A 14,594-nucleotide genomic window follows, 5' to 3' on the forward strand; every position below is an offset into this window, starting at 1 on the left:
CTCTTTGAGCATTATTTAAAGAAAACGAAGTAAACCATATGGGATGCTCTTTTCCATTGATCATGTGTGAAATAACTCCACCTAAACCATACGATGAAGCATCCGTACTAACAATTATAGGTCTCTTTGGATCATAAAAGGTAAGTATATTTGCAGCAAGTAATTTACTTTTTGATTCCTGAAAAGATTTCTCACAACTCCATTCATACGTAACATTCTTTTTAAGTAACCCATACAAAGGATTCAATGTAATGGAAAGATTGGGTAAAAATTTGTTGTAATAGTTGAGAAGCCCCAAATAAGCTTTCAGCTCGCTCACATTTTCAGGATTTTTTGCAGCTTGTATAGTAGAAACTTTTTCCGAATTTGGCAAAAGACCCTTATTTGAAATTATGTGCCCCAAAAACGGTGGTTGCGTTACGAAAAATTTGCACTTTTTATAGTTAACCTTTATAAGGGTCTGCGATAACCGTTTTAAAACTTCCTCCAATTTACTCATACACTCCTCTGTAGTCCTTCCTGCAATCAATACGTCATCAAGATAGACAAACACAAACTCAGTTCCCTTTAAAATATCTTCCATGATTTGCTGGAAGATTGCTGCACTTGACGATTCATGTCCTCAGCGACCTCGCACCATAACAAATAAAAGGCTAGGGAACCCCAACGAACAACGCGCAGAAATGAACTATTCCTGAAAACGTCAACGGTTATCAACTTTTTGACTAGTGGAAAATTCCATACGAATTGCACACAAGTAAATCAAAACTACTTTGACCAACTTGACATACCTACTCTTGGTTTCCTGCACTACAGAGCCGATATGAGTGAAACAAGCTTACTTTTGGGTACTTTTTTACCGTGTAGGTGACTCCCTCTCCCCTCGCTCTCCCCAGAGAGGTTGATAGAGACGCGCAAAGAAAATTTCTGTCAAAACAGCAGCACGGTTTTTGAGCGATCTTTTGGCAATGTCACTGGCAACCTAGCTGGCAACCATGTTTCTTCGAGTGGCTTAAAATGGGCCGTATGAATAAAAAGAGTTTACTTTACTTTCCCGTGCTTTTTTTACGGGAAAAGTAAAGTAAACGCTTTTATTCATACGACCTAATGACTTTCATAGAGTGCCGCTATGCTGTTGAGAAAATTTGAACATTCGAGCAGCAGGTATCCACTGTTCAAATGAAAGCTGATCAATGCATTTTTCCTCTAATTGTTTTAATAAAATGTTTTCTAATGCGGAAGAGTCTGGACAATCTTCACAACACCGTAGATAGCAATATGTTGTCTTGTTTTCACAAAGTAGGCTGTCAGTGAACGTTTTTACATCATTTAAATGGTTAAGCTTTTTCAAACTGTGTAAAATTAGATTGATGTTTTCATGCGTTGTGCACACGCAAACATTGTGGGTTCCAGAGCTGGTTAAAAGTTTACATTGCTTAGGGCGGAGTTTTGCAAATGAAGAGAATCCAATTTTTACATTGCAGTGAATTTCATTGAATCGTTTATAAGCTTCTCTCAAAGTCATCATTAGTAATCTTTTTTGAATGGCTTGTCGTTTTCCTTCTTTCTGCACAGACACATAATCTTTTTGACCAGGCATTGCCCGGCTTATATCATCATCTTCAAAAAAATTTATGACTGCCAATTTTGTTTCATCACTTAAGGCTGTGCCATATTTTGCGGTTTTTGACGAATGACCTTCCTTTATCAACTTAGCCTCTGTTGCAATATATCTACTAGCATTAAATTGATCCATAACTTTTTGTGTTGATTATGAATAAGGCAATAACGATAAAATTAATAATTTTTCACTTCTTGCAGTGGATGCATTGGAAAACTTTTCCTTCATGTTTTCTAAAACTTCTTTGAGTTCATTCACTTCGTCAGCCTCAGGCTCGAAGTTGAAAAGATTCTTTCTAATACCTTCGTTGATTTCACGGTGCTTCTTTTCGGGGTAGTGGATGTAGTTGAGTTTTCCCACGTCTATCAGTGATACCTGGATTCCTGCAATGCCTCGGTTGAATATCTCGATGTTGACTAGTTGAGTAAATTCTTGGTACGATTGAACTGAAGTAACTGATGTCATTGATGGTACAGTTGTAAGGCTTTCACAGCTCGGTACGACAGGTACTATCACTGTAGTTGGCATCTTTGAGCTTCCGGCAACATGCTGTTCCTCGTTTGAGATGAAAAGAGCTTGTTTATCAACACGAAGACGACAGGACGTGCAAATGCGAAAACCAGTATTCAATCCTGATGCTTCAGAATATCCAATCGGTATTAATTTCTGGATGGTAATATTCGAAATATTCCTCAGCTCTTTCGAGCACTTGACTTCCTCGAACGGCCGAATGCACCTGATAAAACATGCTCAGTTGTCCCACAGCTGTCTACAGCAGCAGTCGATTTTTTATTTCGTTGTGAACCACGCGATAGCCTGTTTTCGAGACTTGCTATTATATAGTTGCTCTTTGTTTGTTGCTAGCAGTTCGGTGCCTTTTATTGCTACGGTGCAAGATGTGTGAAGTAAAAAATACCATCAAGTTTAGCTTCAGCCATTGTGATGCTAAACCAAACATCGGAGAGATAGTAAATTTCGCCAAAGCACTCGACGCGGATCCGGCTGAAATGGAAGCTGTTTATCGCATTGGTGAGGAAAGGGGAGTCTTCATGAAGTTCAAATCAGAGGAAGCGATGCTCCATGCTCTGACATTCAATTCGGAGGATTTAATCTTCCACTATGCGAATGGAACGACGGCAAAGGTACGCATGTCGCATGCTGGTGAATTCATTCAATATGTGCGTGTGTATGACTTGCCACCAGAGGTACCCGACAACGAGCTGGATAAAGTGCTGGGGAAATATGGGAAAATTAAAAGCATCATCCGGGAGAAATTTCCAACTGATCTGTGTTTTGAGGTATATACAGGGATACGCGGTATATATATGGATGTGAAGAAGGAAATCCCCACGTCATTACATTTCTTCAATCGCAAAGGAAATATTTTTTATGATGGCAACAAAGATAAATGTTTTCTGTGCAAAGCGGACGGACACCGGAAGCTTTCCTGTCCCAAGCGGAAGGCTCGGAAGGAACCGGAGAAGCAACTGAAGGAAAAAGGAAAGCAAAGTGAAAGAAAACAAAACAGCAGCAGTACGTATGCTGGTGTAGTGGTGGAAGGTGCGTCGTTTGTCATTAGCGATCAGGAAACGGACACGGGGTTGGAGATGTTGAATGAAGAAAACGAAATGGACGTGACGACCCCGACGACCGACAGGAGTAGCGGAGAGCATGCAACGGGAAACGATGTTCAGAAGCAGCAGCAGCGATCACGATACGGGTTCAATGAAAATGAGGAACAAATTCGGGAAAGAAAGAAGTTGCGTGCACCGGAGAAGACCACTTTGTCACCGCTTCGATCGCCACCAAGAAAAATCATATGATAAAATATGTTTGTATATATATATATATATTTTTTTTTGTATTTTGAGTACCAAAATTGGTATTCTATGTTACTCGGCTCCGCTAAGTTATTTTTATAACGTTTGAGCCTGCCAAATAAACGAACTGAAAAAAAAAACATGCTAGTTCACTCATGTTGCTTCCTGTATTAAAAAAATTAAAAATAATAATCTTTAAAAATGATTTCATTGAAATACAACTGAAGGTTATGCTTACCTTTTAACCAAATGGTGTTACACTTATTTCCTATGATAACTTTTTAAGATGTATGCGGTAAAAAGCAATCTTTGTGATCAACTGCTTGTTTTCACCATTCAAACTCATTTAAGTATCAGATCGATAGGTATAATTTCTACATTAGGTACAGACAGATGTTTTTGGTGTTCACTACTACTAAAAATGTACTTTTTGAGAAATTATTTTTTTTAATAAGAAATTTTTTTTTTTTTTATTGAAACAAACGAATTTTTTTACAGTGTATATTTTTAACATTATTGCCAAAATAATATCTACAACTTTGCTCAAGACACAAAATTAATCGAACAAAGCGTTTCAGCAATATAAATTTTTTAACTCATTAGTACTATTTTTACACAGGCCCTGTTAGAAAAGTAGTCGTGATACAATTTGAAGAACTGATAACACAAATTGGCAGCTTTACTAAAAAAAAAAAACAACTGTGCAAATTTTCATCAAAATCGGAGCCGACAAATTAAAAAAAAAATTAAAAAATTCGTCAATCTGTAGAGAATTGCTCAGTTACCTCTATGATTGCATGCTCCCTATTCGCACACGCCCAAATTTCGGAGGCGAATGCCGCTTCGACTTCTTTCTACTAACGACTCTCTGATGACAGTGTTGAGGAAGCAGCATATGCATGTACGTAATTGGTGGATTTGTTAGTTATTTGGATGCTTTTGGACAATACTTGACATTTATCACTTTTTCAATAGTTTCTTGTAGAAAATCAACAGTGAGAAGCATTGTGTTGCAAAACGTCCTCAGCAGGTATGAAAGCTTTGGTCGAACCGGCCAACGCACAATAATCACGTCGTTTGCTGCTTAGCCTCTGCACCCGAGCCTTCGTTCGGTCCGCATATTGTGGATGCTTCCACCGATGCGGACGCCTTAGGCCCGACAACATAGTAGAAGCGATTCGAAGCGATTCGATGCGATAGCAATTGGCAAAGCGAAATGCAGCGGCAAGCGAAGCAACCTATGACATAGTGAAAGCGTTTTTTAAAACATTACAGTCGCGCGCGCAGTGCAAAATTTTCCGAATCGATTTCGGTGTCCATTTTTCCTCACTAGAATCAGTCCACTTGCGTTCAAAGGCGTCAAAACACAACACGAACAGCTCTGTCGCTTTGCTGAACGCTTTACACCTCTTCGCATCGCTTTCACTATGGCTGGTTTGGGCGATTCCCATAGAACGCTCATAGAGGGTGCTTTCACGCAAGCGCTCCGCTTATTGCCAACGAATCGAATCGCTTCGAATCGCTTCTACTATGTTGTCGGCCTTACCCTGGCCTGGCGATAGACTGATCCACGCCGTCTGTGATCCACCGGTTAATTTGAGGCTGTAAAAACAAAAGCCTCCTGTGTTGAAGACTCTTGCTTGGCACTTATGGCTCTCTCGATTCGCGGCGTGTGGGAGCTGATGCGCCTTATTTGGCCTCTGTCTCACCCGGATGGTGTTCGTTCTCGTTCGTCCGACTAATGGATTTGGTGTTTTGCGGGGAATGTGGAAAGAGAGAGGAAAGAAGAAGCTAGTGAGATTTAGGAGACGCAGATGCGTCAAGTAAAGCTGGGTTTAGACAGGGCAAGTCAATTGACCACTTTGGCAAGCAGTTTTGGCGTGACTTTCTACCAGCGATTTCACAAAACTGGACCAAATAATTTATATTTTTTTATGAAACGCACAAATTTTGGCTACTTTTCTCAAGGTTCTAGAAGAAAAAATCTCAAAATAATGTTTCATTTCAAAGTTCGAGTGGTAGTAAACGTCATTTTATCTGCTCGAATGAAGTGGTTAATTGACTTGAACACGAATTGAACGTGTAAACCATGCCATTCAACTGACTTGATCAAATCACTTGAATTGAAAAAAGTTGAACCAGGCTCAACTTTTCAAGCCAATTGTATTCAACTGAGTTGATCATTTGACTTGCCTAATCTAAACCCAGCTTAAGGGTCTTGGAGTTAAGGAAGTTAAATGACAGGAGAATAAAGATTGTACGATGAAAACTATGGTATTGTTGAGGTGATCATTGTTCGTTGGCCGGTTCGACCAAAGCTTTCATACATGCTGAGGTCGTTTTGCAACATTGGCGCCCAACGTGGGGCATCTTCTTTTTTCGTGCACACGTTTAAACGATTGTCCTCAAAGCTCATATATTTAACTAACTACATAATAATTGCTATGGATGCGTAGAAATATTTCTGATCGATTGATGATAAAATTATTGAAATTAGTCCAGGGGAAGCTGAGTTATTAACGTTTAAAATCTATCATAATTTCGTTACATGTTCCATTTTCGTTTTTCACAAAGTACATCCCCATATAGAAATCACAGACGTAGTCCTACGTCAGAAGACCCATTGCGAAGAAAAGTGGCTCAACTCATTAGTTAGTAAATTTGTTAACCCATTAATGCGTATCTGTTTCCCGTTAATAAGTAACAGTTACTCATTAATGGGTAACAGATACTCATTAATTCGTAAAAAAAACTCATTTAATGAGTTAAGACTCTTTTCTTCAAAATGGGTATTTTTACCCATTAATGGTTACTTTTAAGTTAACGTGTATACTCGTATATCTCTGAAACTTTTCAATACCCCGCACTTGGGCGATGTGCGGTATAAGAGGTGAGGAGAAAGGAAACTAGTGGACTCTTTCGTTCTCGCGTCTTCTTATGCAGCAACAGACGTGACGTCACGTCTGCTGTTGCATAAGAACACCGTCAGAATGAAAGAGTCCACTAGTTTCCTTTCTCCTCACCTCTTATACCGCACATCGGCACTTGGGCACAGGTGTGGAACTTCGGATCATAAAGTGGCTCCACTTGTCATTTGCGAACACTAGCGCACCTAGCGGTAGAAGGCATCTTCTGCCTGTAGTTACGATAGGCAGAATGCTATGATAGTGTGAGTGCACATAGAAAGCCCGTGTGGAATGCTACCACAACACATCGCTTGTTGAGCAGAAAAACGAAACACTTTTTGATTCACCGATTTGTTTGCACTACCCCTTCTGTTCTGTGACTTGGGGCAAGACGGCATTTGATCATGAGTAAAATCGGAGTTCATTTTGAGTAACTCTGAGTAACTCGCGTTGCTCAACATAAAATACACATAGCAACCGATACTGTCAAGCAAAGCAAAGCAACAACATTTTAAACGGTGCGCTTGCAATGCTTTACTGGGAAGATCTTTCAGCAATGAAAGGGCAATTGCACGTGTATGAAAGGAACTACAAGCTGCCCCCTCAAAATCGATGGAAGATTTTTATTATGACCTTACGGAACAGTCAGAGCTGTCTTGATTTACTGCCATGCCGATGACGTTCTATTACAGGAGGATTTTGTACAATCTCTATGAAGGTTCCAGTCAATCGCAAAGGGGATATATGGCAGTCTCAGTAGAGATTCCGAACAAGCCTAGGGGGAATTTCAGACAATCCCAGTTCGGTTTCCCAACAATATCAAAGGTAACTTCGGAAAAACCAAAAAAAGGAATATGAACTATCCCAGGGAGGATTCCGAACAATCACAGGAAGAATTTCACTTAATATTGAGGGGGATTCATGACTGTCCATGGGGGGATTCTAAATAATCCAGTCAATCCAAAGGTAGATTCTGGACAATCCCAGTATGAAAACATGGTATGTGGTGGTTCCTACATCCCTTCGACGATCGCTCATTGACAAACTTCATATAAGTTTCAGAATAGAATCAACTATGAAGTTGGCCAGAATTAACCTATTTTGACCTGAGATGAACAGTTAAATAAAATACCGCATTCAACAATGCTCCTTTTGTGCTAAATATCGATCAACACAACAACACCAGACGATGAAAATTCAACCTGTTCCTGTTCAACCTTCTTCAACTCTTGTCTATTGATGTCTTTTTGCAGGAGTATCAGGGAAAACAACGAACGCTTCTGGAGAGAGTTGACCCTAACTCTGACATTTTCCAGCTAAATATTCTCGGAGATTTAAATCCCTCTTCCTTAATGAATGCTGGTAAATAAAATGTTGCTTATCACGATAGACCGTAATTATTAATGATGAGTTTCCTCATTCCAGGCATGTAGTGCAACAGAATATGAAACCTCCTTGACCGATTTTGTGAGATTGAGTATTAATTTTCATGAGCTAAATTAATCTTCTGAAAACATTTGTCCAAATTCTTTCTTCCTAAGTCTTGAAATCACACCATCTAGTGTTTCCTGCCCGGGCAATTTACCAGAATTATCATTCCACGATTCCCAGTAAACTAGTTTGACTTCCCGAGAAGCAGTTTTTTTTTTGTACGAAAACCATGTTCAACATATTTTATTTTAAAAATGACCACACAGCTTTTGGGGAAAATTGATAGCAATTTCCGGAGAAAGTTTGACGAATCTTTAGTGCGAGGTCAGGAAAGCTTCCTGGCGAAGATTCTTCCAAACGAAACCGGCAGACGCTTCTGACACAATCTGTGAGAAATTCCCGGGTGAAGTTAGAAGAGACTTCCATGCAAATTTAGGCAGCCGGATGAAACTTTCAGAATAATTCAGAAAAGTTTTCCGTGGGAAGTCCGGATGAAATGGGAAATAGTTTCCACTTCTAGCGATAGGACTTCTGATTGTAATCTGATTGTACTGTTGGAACGAAAAGATGATGAAACTTCCGTTGAACAAATGACGAAATTTGCGGGAGAAGGTGGAAGATTCTTCCAGGGCAAGTTTTAAAAAACTTCCAGGAGATGTTGGAAGAAACTTTCGTGCAAAGTCAGACGAAACCTCCCAGAGAAATCATGAGAATCCTTCCGAAGAAGCTGGTCGAAATCTTCAACGGGGAAGTTGGAAGAAACTTCCAGAAATTGTCGGAAAAATCTTCCGGGCGAGATCCTGACGAAGTTCAAGTTTTAATAAATAACTATCGAAAATATTTCCCGATTCCCGGGAAGAATCTTCAGCTATTTTAAGATTCCCGGATAGTTAGAAATGGCTGGAATATGGAAACACTAACACCACCACATCATTAAGAACTTCAAAGACATTACACTTTAGTCAGCCATCACAAAACAGAAGGGGAACTGCAAACAAATCGGTGAATCAAAAATGGTTCGTTTTTCTGCTCAACATGCGATGTGTTGTGGTAGCGTTCCACACGGGCTTTCTACGTGCACTCACACTATCATAGCATGCTGCCTATCTGAACTGCAGACAGAAGATGCCTTCTACCGCTAGGTGCGCTAGTGTTCGCAAATGACAAGTGGAACCACTTTCTGATCCGAAGCAAAAGAAACCTAAACATCCCCTGGCCTGGATAAGAGCCATCTAACTTGGATCTTTTCAAGACCAATAATTGAAATGGCCTTAACTCCATTTTGTAAACAAACCTAGTAAGGCCATTTTCTCGCGAACCGAAACCTTCATTCGCAACCACAATCGGGTAGAGGAGAATTTCCCCTACCTGTTCATTAGGTTGGTTTGCCTTTGCGGACTTCGGTTTGCGAGAAAATGGTCTTACAAGGTTTGCTTACAAAATGGAGTTAAGGCCCAAGCGCAATATGGGCGGAAGCGGAACGGAAACGGAAAGTTTGACAGTTGTCACAAATGACATCAAGATGCCTAACCGAAGTCGATTTGATTCTAACTAGTTTTCAAATCCGACAAGTAGGCTTACTCAGATCGGGCTTTTCCGCTTCCGCTGTCATTGCGCTTGGGCCTTTAAGGCCATTTCAATTGTTGGTCTTGTTTTAAAGAATGAAAACTGAACAGACGGGGATTGTTTGAACATTATTTGATGAAAAATATTAGACTACTTTGTTTGTTTTTGAGTAAATATGAGTAACTCAAATTTACTCACTGCAAATATATTAACTCTGAGTACAGTTGTCGTACCCGTAGACCCCCCGCACATCGAATCCATTCCGTGATCCATTGTCCATTCTACGCGCACGAGTATTTTTTAGTCCTTCTTCATTCCTTTATTTAACGGCGGTCTCTGTTCCGCAATCTGGCAATCGAATGTGCAGGAAGGCAGCTTCCACACTTGCGTACGATATCGCACCCATTTAAACACACATGGGCCGGGACCAACGGCTATACCAACCTCTATGATAGTACCAGAGCTGAGCCAAAAAGTTGAGCACATTTCTTCGGGATCTTCTGGTCTTAGAGTTACCTCTATGGCTATACATATGCATCATAAAAATCGCACCGACCTTGGCTGGGATTGAACCCAGACCCATTGGGGTGATAAAGCAGTCACGCCATCACACCATCGGCGCCGGCTTGCACCCTGTCATCATCATCGACTTTGAAATATTCATCCTCGATTGTTTTGTGTTTTCTTTTTCATCAAAGAAGAGAGCGTGTCTCAGCTGTTCGCTCTGCCCTCTCTCTGCTCATCAAAACATATAGGGTGGATGAGCGTCACGGATACTGGTACCAACACTGGTACTACGTACTATAGTAGCTATAGCTTTATCATCGGTGCATTTTATGTTTTTCTTTTAATAGTAGGTACCTATCAATTTTTCATGCATTTGAGTATATTTGCTTAAAATTAAGTTCTTTAAAATATGCCTGGAATGCGAACATTTATAAAATGTAATAAATGAGATAAAAACCAAAATTCTTAAACAAAACATGAAATTGGTACCATTCCATTATCCCATTATCCCCTACATGGTATTTGCGATTATTTTTGTTTAAGAATATAAAGGAGAGAAGAGAGTTGGCTTTAGTCGCATTCAACCATGATGATCACGAAGCCTTTGTTATGTTCACGGCCAATGGTAATGACCCAAATTTGAGTTTAGTCTACTTATGAATTGCAAAAAGTGCATGACTCAGCGATGAGTAAATTTGCCTCATATTTTTCCAGGTTTGTCCAGGAAAAAAAATTCCGAATATGAGAAATGAAAAGATTGAATTCACTTAGTCTATTCAAAACTGAGTAAAATTTTCCTGTGTTCCTACACTTTTTGCGATTAGGAGTAAACTGAACTCAAATTAGGGTCGTTCTCATTGGCCGTGTGCACATTTTTGTTGTGTTCAATGTTGTGACGTTTAATGGCGATTCCGCGGTTCTGGCACTTTATCAACTCGGTTTTGCTCGCGGTCGCTGCTCGCTAGTATCAGTTTCCCATTCCAGCTGGAGCTGGACTAGAATTTGTTCGCATATTGGTGTGTACGACTTGGAACTTAGAATAGTGGAGCATAGAAGTCGTGAAAGTGCTATTCCGTTTTCCCTGAAAATAATACCCACTAATACAACATTAGCAGTGAAGCAACTATAGAAGAGCAGTGTTTTGTTTTTGAGGAGATTGAGAGAAAGAAAACGCTGAGGCCGCTCCCGTCTCGCAGCAGCAGATTATGGTCAGTCTGATCAGAAACTTCGGCTCGAACACGGTAGGTTTTCGGGGGTTTTCTCCGGAACTTGTTCCTGGAAATAGTGGGCTATTTTCGAATACCAAATAATAGAGCAAGACATTTTTTATGTTGTAAACTCGTTCTCAGGCTTAGTCGATCTTCGTCGTCGAGGCAAATTGCGACTGATGAGTCATTTTGAAATTTCGATTCTTCCATTTCAGTGTTCTTATTTTGTTGATTTTTCCTTTTCTGCGTTTGATTGTGTGCTTTTGTAGGGAGGTCGATTTTTCGAGGATTCAACAAGGATGGACGACAGTAACACGATGCTGGACCCGATTCTGGCCACCGAAGACGATGATGGCTTCCGGCCGCTGCGAACCGTGCCGGCGTTCAGGTAATTAGTTGAGCCAGACTGGGACTTTCTAGGGATTTCATGAGCGTTAGGTCATCGATTTGCGTTTCGCTGTGGTTTTAATTTTCCTTATCTTGGCCTAGGGAAAGGAAAAAACTGTAAGCCTCCGAGTCGACTTCATATCTCGTGCGGTTTGTTATTGATGTAACGTTAGGCATTTATTTATAATAAACTACTGATAAATACTGGTAGAATGATTATGTTAGGAATTGATGAGTCAGGCAGTTTGGATTTATTTTGCAAAACCACAGATGAACGTCGAGTGATTATGCATCGATGAAGCCCAGTCAGTTTATTCAGCTTAAATTAATAATGTTATCCGTTTGCCCTGCAGCTTTCACTTGGTGGTGTCGAGCTGCATTTCGCTGGCGGGAATCATCTTGGCCGCCACATGGGAGGACAGTCAACGCTGTGAAGCGTACTTCATTATGCTATACCTGAGAGCCGCCTTCTGGTTGATCACCTACGTAAGTGTGCTCGCTTGTAAATCTGTGATCGCAAATTGTACATTTCTCCCAAACCACCTTCCAGCTCTTTGACAACATTGTCAAGAACCATCACGAGAAGCTCCGTCTTGATGGGTACCACGACTTCCATCGGTCCACCGCTCAGCACAAGGCCGTCCCGCTGCAGATCGTATCGTTGTGGAATACGTTCCTGCTAGCGATCCAGACGCTGATTCAGCACTACTATGGCGATAGCTTTGCCGAGAAGTGCGTCGTGGTGGGCTTCCTGTCGCCGATTGTCTACATTACGATGTTCAGCTCGCTGGAGACGTTGGTGTTTTGCTTCGTCCATGGTTCTTATATTGGTAAGTGTTTTGGCGATTACCGTTGCCCTTAACTTGGGGTACTTGGTGCGCTTTTTCTAAGTCTATTCCATTTGGGAAAGTCAAGGTCGTTTCCAACGTGTAAAGTCACCAGCATGGTCAACTTTTTAACCCACACCTTCGCTGGTTAGGCTAGGGTTCAACTCTAAGTAATATACATTTCAGTAGTTTGTGTGTGCCGGAAAAATTTCCATTGTACAGATTCGATCCTTGTAATCCACACAGCTTCACACGGTAACCAATCAACAGATAATAAATCCACGACATCGGAAAATACTAGATAGAGCTGGAATTAGGGCATAACAGCTTTTGTAAACAAAGGATTCTTTCGATGATTCCTCGAAAGTCATGGCTCTCGCGTAACCATCGAGTAGGGGAAGACTTCCCCTACCAGGGTGATATCTTGGTTTGTATAGGCGTGCCTTGAATTGCTAGAAATCATCAGGGGGAAGTCATAGTGTCCTAAGCTGTTACGACCTAACTGCAGCTCTATTATAGAACGAATAACAAAGGAACCAAATTTCACCCTTATCGGACTATTAATGGGCTTGGTGGTTAATTTAGAGGCCACGTGTTTTATGGGCAGCTCTGAATTTGAAGATTTCACTGACACTGAACCACTCCCACACGGATTAATCGCAACAAATCTCCTCCCGTCTTTCACATTGCAGCCAAAGTAGTCCGCTTCAACCGGATGGCGCCGCCGCCGGATGCCCTGGAGGGAAGCCGAGGTCACAGCAGCGGTTCCCTCGGGCTGACCCAACGTGGCCTCAGCACGGCTGAACTGCTCGAAAAGCAAGCCGACCTGATCAACTACCTGAAGGACCACAACCTCAAGCTGAACCAGAAGATCATGCAAATGAACGCCCAGGTGCGGACGGTAACGTACCCGGCATAGGGCGTTCGGCGGCCCTCTGTGTGTGTAAGGTAAGATCGATTTTACTCTTGAGCTTTTCCATGCAGACGAAATTTTGTTTTCTCCCTCGTTTTTTTGCCTTTCCGGGAGGGAAATGAAACCAAATTGGACTGATCGTTTGTTAAGGTTGTAGTTAGGCGTTTACGATTGTTTGGGAAAGTTCAATGTACGGATGAAAAATGTTGAGGTTGGAATGGGGGAACCTCAAGGGGAAGATTTTGGATTTTGGTTTGAAGAGCTCGGATAACATTTTACACAGTTTAGTATCTGGAGGGAGAGGAAATCGTTGTTTTGTTTTCGAACAATAAATAGTAGAATGCATTATGTAAATAGAGTAAGTTAAATATGTGTGTGTGTAATTATCTAAACAACATATCCGTACGCATGCATACACTGATTAATTAATTAAATTGATTTAGAAGAATTCAATCATCCGCTGAAACCCCAATTTCCGCAGCTTGCTTTTCCAGTCTCTCGGATTCCCTTTGAAGTAGCTTAATTTGTTCTGCCTGCTGTTTCAATATCTGATCCAAGGATAGGTCGTTCCGAAGCAGTACGTACTGCTGCGAAGAGATGCGCAGTGTTCCAACTAATCGAACTGTAAAATAAACCATGTTTGAATCAAGTGAAACCTCTAGTCGATTTCTGCTTACCCATGGCTACTACATAGAAACAGCTTAAGGCGATGCTTTCGATCCCGCAGAAGATCACGATCATCAACTGAGGAGAGTTCAAAGCCTTCACCAGGTCGTGATCAATCGGTTGACAATTGCCGGAACTTTCCATCCCGTTTTGCTCGAAGAGATCTTTAGCGTAGCCGTTGACCGCGATCAGCGCCGTGTTCCAGAAGGAAACGATCTGCAGAGGGGCCTTCCGGTAGGAAGTCATGTTCCGATACAGTAGGTAGTTGTTATCGATCAACTTTCTACAGGGATCTTTAATTTTCTCGTTGAGCATGTACGTTCCGAACCAGAAACCAGCCCGGAGGTATACCAACACGTAGAAGACCTGGCAAGGGCTATCGGCGCTCAAGGGTTTCAAGATCATAACAACCCCGACGGTGAAGAGCACCCAGGATGCGATCCAATGCAGACTGAAAAAAAACTGATCAGGTCCCGCCATCATTTGTACTGCCTTAGCAGTGATCACTAACCTGAACAAGGCGATCATCGTCCAAGGCCGAAAGGTGCACTGAACATGATCATGCGATAAAACCGACACGATCGATGGGTTGTTAGAAGAACCATGAGGTGTTCCGACATTTACCGAATTTCCAATGTCAGTAGCTTGATCTAATAGATTTTCCCAAGTAGTATCCATTCTTTGGATATGATCGATTTCAGCGAACTATCAAACTGTCAAAAGCAGATTGGCTGAACAAAAG

The 14,594-nt window shown here is 41.3% G+C and overlaps 3 protein-coding genes across 4 annotated transcripts in view; 2 read left to right on the forward strand and 1 right to left on the reverse strand.

Moving 5' to 3' along the window:
* The window catches only part of LOC135698325 (tRNA-specific adenosine deaminase 2), a 151,409-nt gene that overhangs the window by 77,874 nt on the left and 58,941 nt on the right, over positions 1 to 14,594 (forward strand). The window lies entirely within an intron of this gene.
* LOC135698319 (transmembrane protein 192-like) lies at positions 10,799 to 13,548 on the forward strand. Of its 2 annotated transcripts, none has more exons than XM_065218238.1 (5): positions 10,799 to 11,092; positions 11,329 to 11,447; positions 11,800 to 11,932; positions 11,997 to 12,276; positions 12,966 to 13,548. In XM_065218238.1, the coding sequence occupies exons 1-5, from the start codon at positions 11,057 to 11,059 to the stop codon at positions 13,190 to 13,192; spliced, it is 795 nt and encodes a 264-aa protein (XP_065074310.1). In that variant the 5' UTR covers positions 10,799 to 11,056; the 3' UTR covers positions 13,193 to 13,548. The 2 variants fall into 2 exon arrangements, with proteins under 2 accessions (XP_065074310.1, XP_065074311.1); XM_065218239.1 differs by having other exon boundaries at positions 10,801 to 11,092; positions 11,275 to 11,447.
* Positions 13,434 to 14,549, reverse strand: LOC135698320 (uncharacterized). Its single transcript, XM_065218241.1, has 3 exons — positions 14,364 to 14,549; positions 13,864 to 14,303; positions 13,434 to 13,808 (listed from the first exon to the last, which is right to left on the reverse strand). The coding sequence occupies exons 1-3, from the start codon at positions 14,528 to 14,530 to the stop codon at positions 13,636 to 13,638; spliced, it is 780 nt and encodes a 259-aa protein (XP_065074313.1). The 5' UTR covers positions 14,531 to 14,549; the 3' UTR covers positions 13,434 to 13,635.

Source organism: Ochlerotatus camptorhynchus, unplaced genomic scaffold (assembly GCF_037179485.1).
Source record: "Ochlerotatus camptorhynchus isolate MF236.1 unplaced genomic scaffold, CSIRO-AGI_Acam_v1.1 ptg000084l, whole genome shotgun sequence".
Classification (NCBI taxonomy): Eukaryota; Metazoa; Arthropoda; class Insecta; order Diptera; family Culicidae; genus Ochlerotatus; species Ochlerotatus camptorhynchus.

Coding starts and splice junctions, on each gene's coding strand:
- LOC135698319 (XM_065218238.1), top strand. CDS start 11,057: ATGGTCAGTCTGATCAGAAACTTCGGCTCGAACACG. Junction 11,448..11,799: donor CGAACCGTGCCGGCGTTCAG/GTAATTAGTTGA, acceptor TTTGCCCTGCAG/CTTTCACTTGGTGGTGTCGA. Junction 11,933..11,996: donor CCTTCTGGTTGATCACCTAC/GTAAGTGTGCTC, acceptor ACCACCTTCCAG/CTCTTTGACAACATTGTCAA.
- LOC135698320 (XM_065218241.1), bottom strand. CDS start 14,530: ATGGATACTACTTGGGAAAATCTATTAGATCAAGCTACTGACATTGGA. Junction 14,304..14,363: donor ACGATGATCGCCTTGTTCAG/GTTAGTGATCAC, acceptor GTTTTTTTTCAG/TCTGCATTGGATCGCATCCT. Junction 13,809..13,863: donor TTTCTATGTAGTAGCCATGG/GTAAGCAGAAAT, acceptor TTTATTTTACAG/TTCGATTAGTTGGAACACTG.